Raw genomic sequence first — 12,117 nt, 5'->3', positions numbered from 1 at the left:
CATGCTCGCCGTGTCACAGAAATGGATTTATCCGGCAACTGGGTTGATATGGTAAATTGACCACCGTAAGGAAATTTGAAAGCCCACTTTTCGAGCGTTGGCCCTTGGTCTGGGAATCGTTCTGACGAAGTGACTGAACACTCACCAACGATCGAGCTTTCAAATTTCTTTACGGCGGTCAATTTACCATATCAACGCAGTTCAGTGAAAAACCCATGTCTGTGTTGCGCTTCCCCACCGACTAGGCCTAGACACAAATATCAAATAAAAATTCTCTAAAAATCTATCCGGAAATTCCCAGCTTTTCCCTAAAAACCCGTCCAAATATCTCTAAATATCCTAAAAATCTTCTAAAAAATCCCTAAATATTTCTTTTTCGAGACTACCTGCCTTTCGAATTCTCAAGTGACACTGGGTGCTACGTCATCAGTCTTCAATCGACTTTAAGCTTCACTTGGTGGAGTCTCCATAGAAAACTCTATAAAGTTGCATGAAACGCATCGGCAAGTAACTCAGAAAAGATGAACCGCACAGACCTGAGAATTGGCGAGGTGGTTAAAAGATTTGTTTCCTACAACATTCCAAGTTCTTGGCGTTTTTCATTGAAAGATTTCGAATTTATTCTTTTTGTTGCGTGACAGTGAATTGTGGATACGAGGAGCGAAATGATAAACAGAACAGGCTCTGATGATCATACCGCGCATCTTAATTCCTCCATTCGCGCACAACCACAATCCCTTGCGTTTCGAAGAAAACCCGATTAGAGAGCTTCCTCGTTTGTTCGCTTCAGGCTCAATGACTGTGGCAGCAACAAAAGGTATCATTTCGTCCCGAAACCAGGCACCAAGAATTTCGTACTAGCTTCAATAAACGGCTACAAAAATTTCATACCGGTCTCCTTCGTCGAACGCAATTGTTCTTAAAAGGTTCAGGAATAGGACAAGCACTGGGTCCCTTACAGACTGTTCGCCCTCGGATATTGGGAATCGTCTAGCGTGATTGTCCCGCACCTGCTAGAATTTGACCTCGCGACTTGCCCCATATAGTTTAGTTGGTTCTACCTAATCAGGAATCATCTGGTCATATTCGCACCGTTACCTTGCTGGCTTTTTCTTCCGCAGCACCAAGCCTGGAATATGAAAGTAGAGCGCCATAAAAATCCCAACGCCGAAAAAATAAACAGAGGAAATATTGGGCAACGATCGAAAGTAGCCTTTGCGAGGTCCAACTCAAAGGTGATTGGACGACCACTGAACCATGTGCAGATCGGAAAGGGGAGGCTGGACAAGACACAAGCAAAAGTGCTACAAAGTCTGCTGAGAAGGTTTCCCAGCGCTTCGGCAGAGATAAACAAACGCCTGATGTCGCAGAATTTGTTATGGTTCACTTTAAACACCCCGTTGCGAGCTCGGCGCGAACAACTGCCGATGGTTAATCATCGGTAATGATCGGAAATAGTCGACTGATGTACTCATTGTACGTCACTTTGAAATTTCGAGAGTGGCTTTTCTAACTTCTTTCCACTGAAAGACATATTGATCGACACTTTTTATCAGTTATTAATTAATGTTCTTCAAGATTAAATAGTGTACATTTCCAAATCAAAACGCATCTTATTGTCGGTTCTTGTAATTTTTTTTTATGGATTTAAGGAACGTTTTCGTTTCAAACAGAAGGGACCTAAAAAAGCCACTTGGCCTTTACATGGGTTATTCCTTCCGGAGAACAGACCCTGGGTAGGTCGATGAGAAACTAAACTTTGGTTTCTTTTACACAAAAATAAACTATTATGAGGAAATATCATGTTACATGTTTTTGGTTTCAGGTATCAATTTTAACCTTTACTGGCGAAGAAGACACATATATTCTTTCCTAAAAACCACCGGAAAATTTTTTTACGCAGAAATCAGGATAACTCCTCTTATTGACCCCCTCTGAATTCCCTGAGCCTCCGATCGCAGTTGACTCAGTAGAACATCGGGGTACTGTGGGAGGTCGTGGGATTGAAGCTCGGTCGGACCAACACTCATGGTCTTAAAATAAACGAGCAGAAAGTGCTCCTTGTAATTACATCTTCATATAGTTAAGCTTTCAAGTCTTCTGTGACAAGGGTCCCGTTTCTCGAAAGTCCCAACAATTTTTGGGCCGATTCTCTCAGTAGGGGATTACGCAAGGACGTCGAAGACGGCTACGAGAACACCACAAAACATTTGGTTTAACGGACAAAAACAATGGCTATGTGCGCCCCCCACAAGAGTTTTGCATTTTGCCGTTCGTGCTTTGATAACGACATCACGGTGCAATGGCCAAGGCCTTATGTCAAGACGCGAGCGCCTGACGGTTAAATTTAAATTCACAATGTTCCAACACACTTTCCATGCCCAACGACTTGTAGTAATCATATTTTTAGAAAACGTTCTCTAAGCCGTCGTCTTCGTACTCCCTTGGTAGGCTCCGTATAGTATCTTGAGAACGGTCATTTTATGTTGAAAACAAGCGGATAGCAAGTGCAAGCGATAACTTCATTAAAGAATTGTGATATTGGTAGAGAAAAGCCCCGGGGTTAATGACTAATTTAAATGTACGTAGGGATCATCATTCTCGTCCCCACAGCAGTGCGGCCCTCTTAGGGCCGATTTACACGATACGATTTTGTCGCATGCGACAACGGCTTACGACAGGCCCACGACATGATTTACGATTGTTGTGTACGTCAGAAAAAATGTCGTAGCATTTTAAAACATGTTTTAAAACGCTGCAACAGCGTAGGCCTGTCGTGAGCCTGTCGCATGCGACAAAATCGTATCGTGTAAATCGGCCCACTGGCTGACCACGAGAACCAGTTGGCTCTGAAGACACGGGATATCATTGGCTACTTTTCTAACAATAAAAACATATAACGGAAGTGAAAAGACTTGGCGGGAGAACTCGCCCATCAACACTGGCGCAAAAAATATAAAAAAGGAAATGCGCAAATTACAATGCATTACCATGGAGGACTTCCTTGAAGATTCTCCGCGAAAGACAGTCGTAGATTTTTAAACGCCTGTAAGTGCTGTAACCAAATTGTCTTCAATAGAAACCACCCTGTCAATATTTTCGGGAACGAAAACAGCTCGGAATTGACCAGATTGCTGGAATTTTCAACGAGAAGGAAAATTTCCAGTAGATGGTAGTTTCCCTTCAAAACTCTGCCGACCGTGTTTTGATTAACTCGGTGAAATTTGGATTGACCGATCCCGCATCAACGCATTCAAAGGCGATACAACTAAAACTGTGGTCACTGACTTCCATCCAAAATATCAGGGAGTTTCCATAGCCAATGGGCAAGTCAAGTAAAACATCCTTCTTTTTCTCAAAAATATTTCTCAAAGCGTCTACCAGCGGTTCGCGAAGAGAGATCGATTCTAAATTAAGGAGACGCAGAACATTAGAGAGTATGTCAGAGAACGTGTTCTCTCGTGCAGCAGCCATAATGCTTTTACGATCATAGTGGACATTTCAAGCCTTCATACAACACCAACGCTGGAAGTCATAGAATCTAGAACTTCCGAACGGAACTCCTAGAATCTAGGACTTCCGTCATCCTGTGTTCCCCAAGGCCAAGTGGTCATCCTCTGGTGGCCAAGAGGGCAGGGCGGCTCTGGAGGCGAGAATGAGGGATCATTAGGGCCGATTTACACGGTGCGATTTTTGTCGCATGCGAAAAGCTCACGACAGGCTTACAACTCGTTTACGATTGTCGTGTACGTCAGAAAAAATGTCGTAGCAATTTAAAACATGTTGCTGCGACAATCGTAAGTCATGTCGTAGGCCTGTCGTAAGCTTGTCGCATGCGACAAAAATCGTATCGTGTAAATTGGCCCTTAGAAGTTCTCCGGAAACCGGAAATGCCAGGGCGGTAGTCTCTCCCAGATTATCTAATAAACAAGTTCGCAGATAACCATTTACCAATTTAAAAAAAAACGATAAAAAATGACTTTTCGAACGTTTTACGGTCATTTTCAAGTCCACTTTCAAGTTTATAAAAATTTCGCATATATACAAATTTGAAGAAAAAAAAGGCTCTAATATGATTAAGAGTTCAATAATAAGGTGCAAAAGAGCGCGAAGGTAATGTGAAAATTCTTAACACCTTTTGCTTTCGATTATTAAATTAAAATTTGAAAACACAATAAAATGACCTATAGAGTCCGAAAATAAAACAATTATGAGCTTGAACATGGATTTGAAAATGACCGTAGAACGGTTGAAACGTCATTTTTATCGTTTGTTTTTATTACAAGCTCACTTCAGTGACGACGGAGCGTATTTTGTATTGAGGGGCGGGGGTGGGTGGGAGGCTAACAAGGAAGCGCCGGAGACGCTAACTTGTAGGGGTTCTGGGGGAATTCTCCGCCAGAAAGTTTTGCTTCTTTCAGCATACTCGACGAGATATCAAAAAAATAAACGTGGATCAACGTAAAATGACAGATGTTTTACTTCTTATTTGTTCTCTCGCTTGATACATATATAACTTAATACATATATCCCAACCTTAACGTCTTAATAGGGAACTTAAGCAACGACAACGGCGACGGCAACGAGAACGTCACAAATTTGCATATTTAGTAGGCAAAAACAATAGCTTTGCACGCCCTGCACGTGCGTTTTTCATTTTTGTCCATTTCTTTGCCGTCGTCAGCAAAACTACAACGTGAAATAGCCAAATTTGAGGTTTTATGGACAACGTCATTACTTGAGGATAAATTTTCATTTTCTGCCCTTAATTGAGCGCCGTTCCTACGAGCGTCATTTTTGAGGAACTACCACACCCCCGTCATATTTAAAAAGTTGAAATAGTAACGAAGCGATTACAATAACGCGAATTTATATTTTGAAATGACGTTCTCGTTGCCGTCACCGTCGTCGTTGCTTAAGTTCCCTAATGCTTTGCTCATTTTGTTTTGTTTTCCTTCTTTTCTTCTCCCCCCTCTCCTCCCCGGCTCCGCTGTCCCTGCACTTCCGGTTACCGCCCAAGGCCCTGTGGTGATTTGAGTTCCAGGTCCCTAATGTGTGGTGATTTGAGAGGTGGTGGGGTCCCTCATATCATGACGGGAGCGGGAGCGCTGTCTTTTCTTTGCACGATGACCTACGCCCTTGACTGAAAATTTAATGACCTTTAGACAATGATTAGGCCTCCATCTTTCTTTTATGTCTCACAAAGTCTCCTTGCAACCTTTGGTAAATGAAATAAATTGACGAACTGTTCCTTTCGCTTTTAACCTTTGGTAAAGAAGTAAATACATTAATTTCTATTGCTCACTCAGTTTTATATTTTGACTCGAATAAATTATGAGCGAGCTTTCTAGGCATAACTAGAGTAAATAAAACAAACAAATCACTGATGATGATGATGATGACGATGATGATGAGACAGAACTCTCATTCCCTGCTGGCAACCGGTCTGAAACTGCAACAGTGCTGCTCAGGTCGACTTTGACAGAACTGCTGTAATCTAGACGAATGACTCAGTAACAGTTCAGAGTCCGTCATACTGAGTAAGCTGACGACACATGGACTTTGATTTCACGTGAATCGTTGTTAAGTCTCTTCAGTGCACAACGTGGCGCTCTGTGATCAATGTCTCAACTGATGAAATTTGTCCACACCAGGTTTTGTGAGAAAATCTTCTTGTTGATGCTCTCCAACGCTTTAGAGAATCTGTTTATGTCTTCAGGCGAGACGATTTTCTCAGTGTTGGATTCCTGGCACAAGTAGGTCACATGTGAGGGCCTGGGGAGCTTCTTATTCGTCGGATATAAACCTCCCATCCTGCGCCGGTACATTTTTTTCTTGGAGGTTTGTAGAGGTTTTCTATGAGGTTTGACAGCAACTTCACCTTCGTCTACCTGTTTTAAATCAAGGAAACGCCTGATCAGTTATATAATTAGTCAGAGAAGCAATCAGCACACCAATTAAAACATTCAGTACATATTTTGCACCCCCTTCTCAACCGGACACTCGAGCTTGATGATATCTGGGCGCGTTGGCCAGCCATGCCACCGAGCCATTTATTTAGCTTTGGAATATGTACGAAAATGTTTATACATGAACCCTATCATTCAAGGAAGGCGAATGCACCAGAGCCGGACACGAAAACTCCTAAAACCAGCAGGTGGAAAACCGGGGAACGTCAGTGTACGACAGACCAACGCAGTGGTGCGACCCTCGACCGTTTTTGGGTCATGATTTTCAATGAAAGGCACTACTTACAATGTAAAGGAATGCTATCGTATACAGCCTTGCGAAGGCGTCAAAGATTCTTTCAGCTCGATATAACAATAAACGAAACTCGACTTGTGCATATGGCGAAGGCTGACCGTAGATTGCTTCACTCGCTAATACAAACCGCGATCACGCGCCGGCAATATTGAAATTTATGCTAATAAGGATTATCACAAATTGCATAATACAATACCGCAGGGTTTTGGCCCAGAGGCTAAAACCCGAGAAGGCAACCTAGAAGCCCCCGCGTAAAAAAAAAAGTAAATTGGTAGGGAAAACATGTTGTGGAGGGGAAAGCAATCTCGATTTGCACAACCGAGCGTGCAAGGTGGTATCGGTATTGCTCACCGAATTCGCGAGGTGATCTAGGTAACTTGAGTCAGCATAGCGATTGCGGGTGAGTAATTTTCGAATATTTACTGCGATTCCTTTTATTTTAGAAATAAAATATTGTAGTATCTAGTAGAAAATCACATTGCCAGGGTCAGAAATCGCAAAGCATAGTCTCAGTATCAACATTTTCAAACAATCTTCTATCATATTTACAACAGTTATTTACAGATGATATTAATCAGCGATCCGAATATAATAACCGAGCTTTGTCCCTATTTTATGGTATTTCAAGGTACCGTGGAAAGAACCACGTGGATCAAAAAGATGACGACGAAATGTTGCCTGATTGTTAATGTTCCTGTTCCTGTTTTACTATGGTATTTGCAAGGCATTTTCCATAATAATGTAAATTGCTTTTCAATTGATAGCGTATCAAATAAATGTGAGGGAAATTGAAAATAAATGGCCATTTGTTGTTGCTGCCCATCCTTTCCTTGCATCTTTCACTTTCATCTACCAAACTAATTACATGTAAAATAATATGAAGACATCACAACGTGCAGCACATATTAATTGGAAAACACCTCAACTGCCATCCACGTTATCTTCGGCGGGGGAAGATGTAGCTCTGGTAAACTATTACCAGTATTTATACATTTCATTTTATACTAAATTGGCCTTGTGTTCCCAAATAGTTCCTTTAAATCCTGTCAAAACATTAAAAAAGTTATTGAATTATGTTACTAATTGATCGATCGATTGATCGATTATCAGTCAGTGCGTCAATCAGCCTGTCGGTCGACTAAATTTAGGGGTGAGATTACAGACATTTCATTTCACTTGTAACAATATAAAACTCAATTACGACAATTACACAAATAATACAAACGGTTAACAAACTAGCAACATCACCACGCAAGCGACATCAAAACATACAGGCTTATCATTTGTATGTTAAGTGAACTGAAGTTAACTCATCATTGTCTGGTACCTCCTTGATCGATCGTTCGTTTTCATTCCCAATGTTGTTGTTTTGGTCAGAGGAAAGGTTGTTAAATGGCTTATTTTCCTTTGACAATGCCTTCATTCTTTTGCTTTCCAGACGCCAATATAACTCAGCCCGATACTCTAGAAAAAGGAGTTAAAAGATAATAATTGCGGCAATACAATAGACGCCGATAAGGCGTAGATTATATTAAAATGAACGATATTTGCGGTTGACGCCGGAAAAAGGACGAGATGCTACTCGTCACAAAACCGTGAAAATGTACTATTTGCTTAATTCTCCCCTGAGAACTTGCTCAATATCTGCAGCTAAAAGACACGAAATACAAAATGAGTTGAAACCCAATAAGTTCAGTTCATTGTTTTCAGTTTGGTCAAATTTTGCTAATGAGTTCTAACCTGAAAACCGTTTTCCTGCTATTTGCTTTACATCCTCAAATACGTGACCACATTCACATGTCTTGCTTGACTTGGGAACCTAACAAGGACCAGTCAAAGAGAGTGCAATTAAGAGTCATTTACGGCCTCGTATAACGCGCACCTTATCTGATCAAGGCAACTGACCTAGACGTCACCGTATTTTTCAGTGTGAACCGCTTGACTTCCTCCTTTGGTTTCCTACTCGATTTCATTACTTGGAGAGATCTTTGAGGTTATTGCTGTACGCACCGTACGTTACGGCCTTTGCCACACAAAGTAACGTGGACCGTTCACTTCTCTAGACAAACGTGGGCCGCACAAACATACAACACAGCCCTCCAACTTCGTTAGTAGCAGAATTATTGGATTCCGAACACAAGTTATGCCGTCTTTTTCTGGTGTATCGACAACAAAGTCCGATAGAACCTCGCTCAAAAGTCATTTCGCTACCAATTGTCGGAGGGAATAGATGGGCGAGCTCGGCTTCGCCCGGAAATGCTAGCTGGGGAGGAACGGGAACGAAGTTGGCTTTAAAGTCGTCCGGCTCACGCTGTATTAGAGGACCCCATTATACATATGTTCAATTCTCAGCGGAACTGACAAGATAATATTCAAGTTTAATTAATGGAGTTTGATTGTAAAGCTATAATGAGTCAAGGGAAAATTTGAGGTTTTGGATCGTGAAGTAACCAAATCGGTGCCTTTGGGTGTTAGCTACAAAAGAATAGGGTGAGGTCACGCATTTGTGTTTTTCACTGAAAGAGCAGCAGGACTTTCATACGGAACTTCCACGATTCAATGTCTTGCGCTTGGTCGTACTGTGGTCGAAGAGTCAAGCGTAACCTGCGTAGCCACTAGCTCTATTCCCCCCCCCCCCGCCCCCCCCCCCTCCCCCCTTCCTTAACACCGCCAATGTCTTCTACTCGGGCAAGGGCTGGAGTATTTTAAGACGTTCTTTATTCTCCTGGGACGATTTAAAGTCTTTTCTGACGGTTGAAAGAGCAATTTTTTTACTACAACGCAACAAGTCTGTATTTCATGCACCTTTCCTTTGTGTGGCTCAGTTAAACCGAAATCAATTCCTAATTCGTGCATATGTTACATCAAAATTGTACAGCATCGGCAGGTAACAAGTTGCTAAAATTGAAAAGGTATAAATTTAGCTAAAACTGCGCCAAAGTGAACAATTTGCACGGAAAGGGTCTTTTTCTGTGTATGCATGTGATATCAATCCCGAATTTGACTGAAAACTAACTGTCGTTATTTATCGTACTTGTCATGGTGCTGCGTGGTTTTCCGCTACCATTTTGCGGGACTTTTGCGAGAACATTTTGCAAGAAACGTGGAAACCTCCCTCCATCAGTTTCTGCTGTTCAGTAATCTTTGAATTGTTTTCAAGTCCCACTTAGTTTCACAACTCTCGGAGTTGCACTTCATTCTCATCATTTAGATGTACCAGAGTCTTACGACTTGCACGCGAATCATACTTTCTTTACAATACCAAAATAACTCCTTTCATTGACGAACACAGAACGACGCAGAGTGCCTGACAAATAATTAAGACACTTTACTGGGATTATTGTTTTTGTTTCCGTTAACGTTTTATCTGATGTTTCACCCGCCGTTTGCTCTTCACAGATGGACGGTAGCGTTCAGCTTCCCCCAAAGGACTAAACTGAGTTATCACAAGGCAAACACAGGCAAGCGATTGTCTTCACGATTTGATTTCATGGATTGCTAACGTGAGACCATGTACCTCAGCTAGGGAGACTTTGTGTCAAGTCATCACACGACAGCTGTTTCCGCAAGTCACTGCCCGTACAGACCACCTTTCGCCTCCTCAATTCTTTAGAATCGAAGTGTTGAGACTATTAGCAATGCTGCATAAATTACTGACTTGGCTAAATATTCATAAGTCGATCTTAATACTGGCAGACGCAATATCTTCGTAAATGGCGAAATTTTCTTGTTTTGTTAAGCGCTTTCATGTTGAACAATCTGTGTTACATTGAGAAGAGTGAAGGTTCAATTGCTGTCCAACTGGGTTTCGGGGTAAAAAACCATGCATCTTCAAGCAGTATAAATTTGGTTGTCGAACCTCATGTATTCAGAGACACACACGACAGTGAAAATGTGCAAACCCGAATAATGAACGATTAATAACGTATGGTTGACTCACCACAGCGTTACAGGCCAAACACTGTTGAAGAGACATTTCATCAAATACGTCAACGGCGTTTTCAGTCTTAGGTACGCACTGGAATCAGTGGAGAGAAGACCGTGTAGCGCTGAAGGCGCCGTCCGTGTTTTGACCCCAAACGAATGACTTTCCTTCAACTGGTTGTAACACAACCTATGACGTCACCATAACCAAAAAACAACTGACGAAACAAGGTGCGGATTTAGTAAAAAATCTATTTCATATTGAAATGCGGATGTCAATAATCTGTGAGAGAATAATAGCTGGGTATCCTTTTGAGGCAAGTGAGAGAGATTATTCTCTCCAAAAATTCAGACAATGGCTTAACTACACGGCGGCGTAGTTTGTCGTGTTTTTCGATTTACTCATAACCTCTTCACGTACTATTATAAAATTCGACAATCTCATGAACCAAACAATAGAGGAGCCACATTGTTCATTAAATTGTCAAATGAACATTTCCACAGAGCCTTGCTCATGCAAGTCAAATATTTTAGTTCTTCCTTGCTCGCAACAACATTTTTAAAATGCATGGATTAATTTTGCCCAGGTGCTTTCGATTTTCCGGGGAGCACACCATTTCAAAACAAACTTCGCAACACAAATAAACCACTAATAGAAACAAAAATCAATAGCTCTTCTCGTTTCAAGAATGCCAAGGATGTCGTGGCATGTCCACACCTGCTCGCTTCTAAAAATGTTCATTGTTTGCATAACGAGGCTCGAGCTCTTTGAGAGCAACTGTTTTGCATAAACAAGTTATCGAAGCTTTTCTTGGTAAGAAAAGGTAAGAGAACAAGTCGACCAGTTGAACAAGAACAAGACTGAATTTTTAAACCAGCAAATAACAGCTTTTTGGTAGCGTCTTTCGGGAGTTCAATCCGATCGAACTTACGAAATCGTTTGGCTGGTTAATTTTTTTTGGCCCGATAAGGTCTGCTAAACCTTATCGGGCCCAAAAAGAGTTAACCAGTCAACGATCTGTTTACTCCGAGTTTAATCTCTGGTATTTTAACATGTCTTCAAGCATAGAAAAAGGGAAACATAATAACTGCAAAGTTTAATTAATGCTTTAAAACGTATTCGCTTTCAAGATGTCCACGACGTGACTCTGGTTTCGAAATCAGACTATATTGACAAATGCACTTCAGTTCCTATAAGTATGAGGCTTGTTTCTCGAAACGCCCGATAAGCTTTGGAGCCAGACAAGCGAAGCGAAACACTCCTCTCTAGTTTCTCTGAAACGGCTCCTTTCAACACTCCTCACGGTTACAGAGAGAGCAAACTGAATAAAAGCAACGTATCGTTCTCATTGCTTTTTAGTAAATGTCGTCGTCTTGTTAAAAGTGAACTCGCAATACGTCAGGGAATTTCCGGGCCAGCATATTTACATACCGACGCCGGGACGCTAAAGGCACTGTTACCCTCTCACATTACGGGACAGTTTTCCCAACGGCTGTTTCACTGGACCACGTTTCTTCCAACTTGTCTCAATCTCAATGCGTTCACAATGGTCACCTTCTTGATCACAGAAACATTTTCATTGGCTGATAACAAATGGTTGCTACACAAGTTGGCGCATAGATGTTACACCCCGCAAACTGGTTAAAAAAAATTATTGCAACGTTGCAAGATACTTTGGAAAAAGGAGAACTCGCTTCTACTTTCTGCGATGGTTTTTTGAACTTGTCTCGTGACCTTTTTGCCCGTTGGGAGGTACGCTACAACACGGGGCAATATTTTGTGCAACTTGCCTCGCAATAGCTTTGCGAGACACTTTGGACGAGAAATGGCAGGTTGTAACAGTTTCTTAAGTTAAACCCAGTGAATGCGTCATCATCCGCCACGGGTTAAGAAAAAAGCCTCCAGGTTTAACAGTTTTCGATGGTGTG

At 41.7% G+C, this 12,117-nt stretch overlaps 1 protein-coding gene and 1 long non-coding RNA gene across 2 annotated transcripts; one reads left to right on the top strand and one right to left on the bottom strand.

Annotated features, from left to right (window-relative positions):
• Positions 1 to 4,456: 4,456 nt before the first annotated feature.
• On the bottom strand, positions 4,457 to 10,373 carry LOC138007910 (uncharacterized). Its single transcript, XM_068855036.1, has 4 exons — positions 10,205 to 10,373; positions 8,005 to 8,083; positions 7,592 to 7,728; positions 4,457 to 5,891 (listed from the first exon to the last, which is right to left on the bottom strand). Exons 1-4 carry the CDS (start codon positions 10,238 to 10,240, stop codon positions 5,628 to 5,630), a joined length of 516 nt encoding a protein of 171 aa, XP_068711137.1. The 5' UTR covers positions 10,241 to 10,373; the 3' UTR covers positions 4,457 to 5,627.
• Positions 5,900 to 7,078, top strand: LOC138007912 (uncharacterized). Its single transcript, XR_011124132.1, has 2 exons — positions 5,900 to 6,664; positions 6,893 to 7,078. It is a non-coding gene; the product is annotated as an uncharacterized lncRNA (long non-coding RNA).
• Positions 10,374 to 12,117: the final 1,744 nt, after the last annotated feature.

This window comes from Montipora foliosa, chromosome 6, assembly GCF_036669935.1.
Source record: "Montipora foliosa isolate CH-2021 chromosome 6, ASM3666993v2, whole genome shotgun sequence".
NCBI classification, from domain to species: domain Eukaryota; kingdom Metazoa; phylum Cnidaria; class Anthozoa; order Scleractinia; family Acroporidae; genus Montipora; species Montipora foliosa.
Note: the sequence above shows the minus strand (reverse complement) of the source record. Positions and strands in the feature narration are given on the sequence as shown.

Excerpts from the sequence above, each read along its gene's own strand:
- LOC138007910 (XM_068855036.1), bottom strand. The coding sequence starts at position 10,240 with ATGTCTCTTCAACAGTGTTTGGCCTGTAACGCTGTG. Across the intron at positions 8,084-10,204 it reads GTTTGGCCTGTAACGCTGTG|GTTCCCAAGTCAAGCAAGAC; the intron begins GTGAGTCAACCA and ends GGTCCTTGTTAG. Across the intron at positions 5,892-7,591 it reads ACGAACGATCGATCAAGGAG|GTAGACGAAGGTGAAGTTGC; the intron begins GTACCAGACAAT and ends GATTTAAAACAG.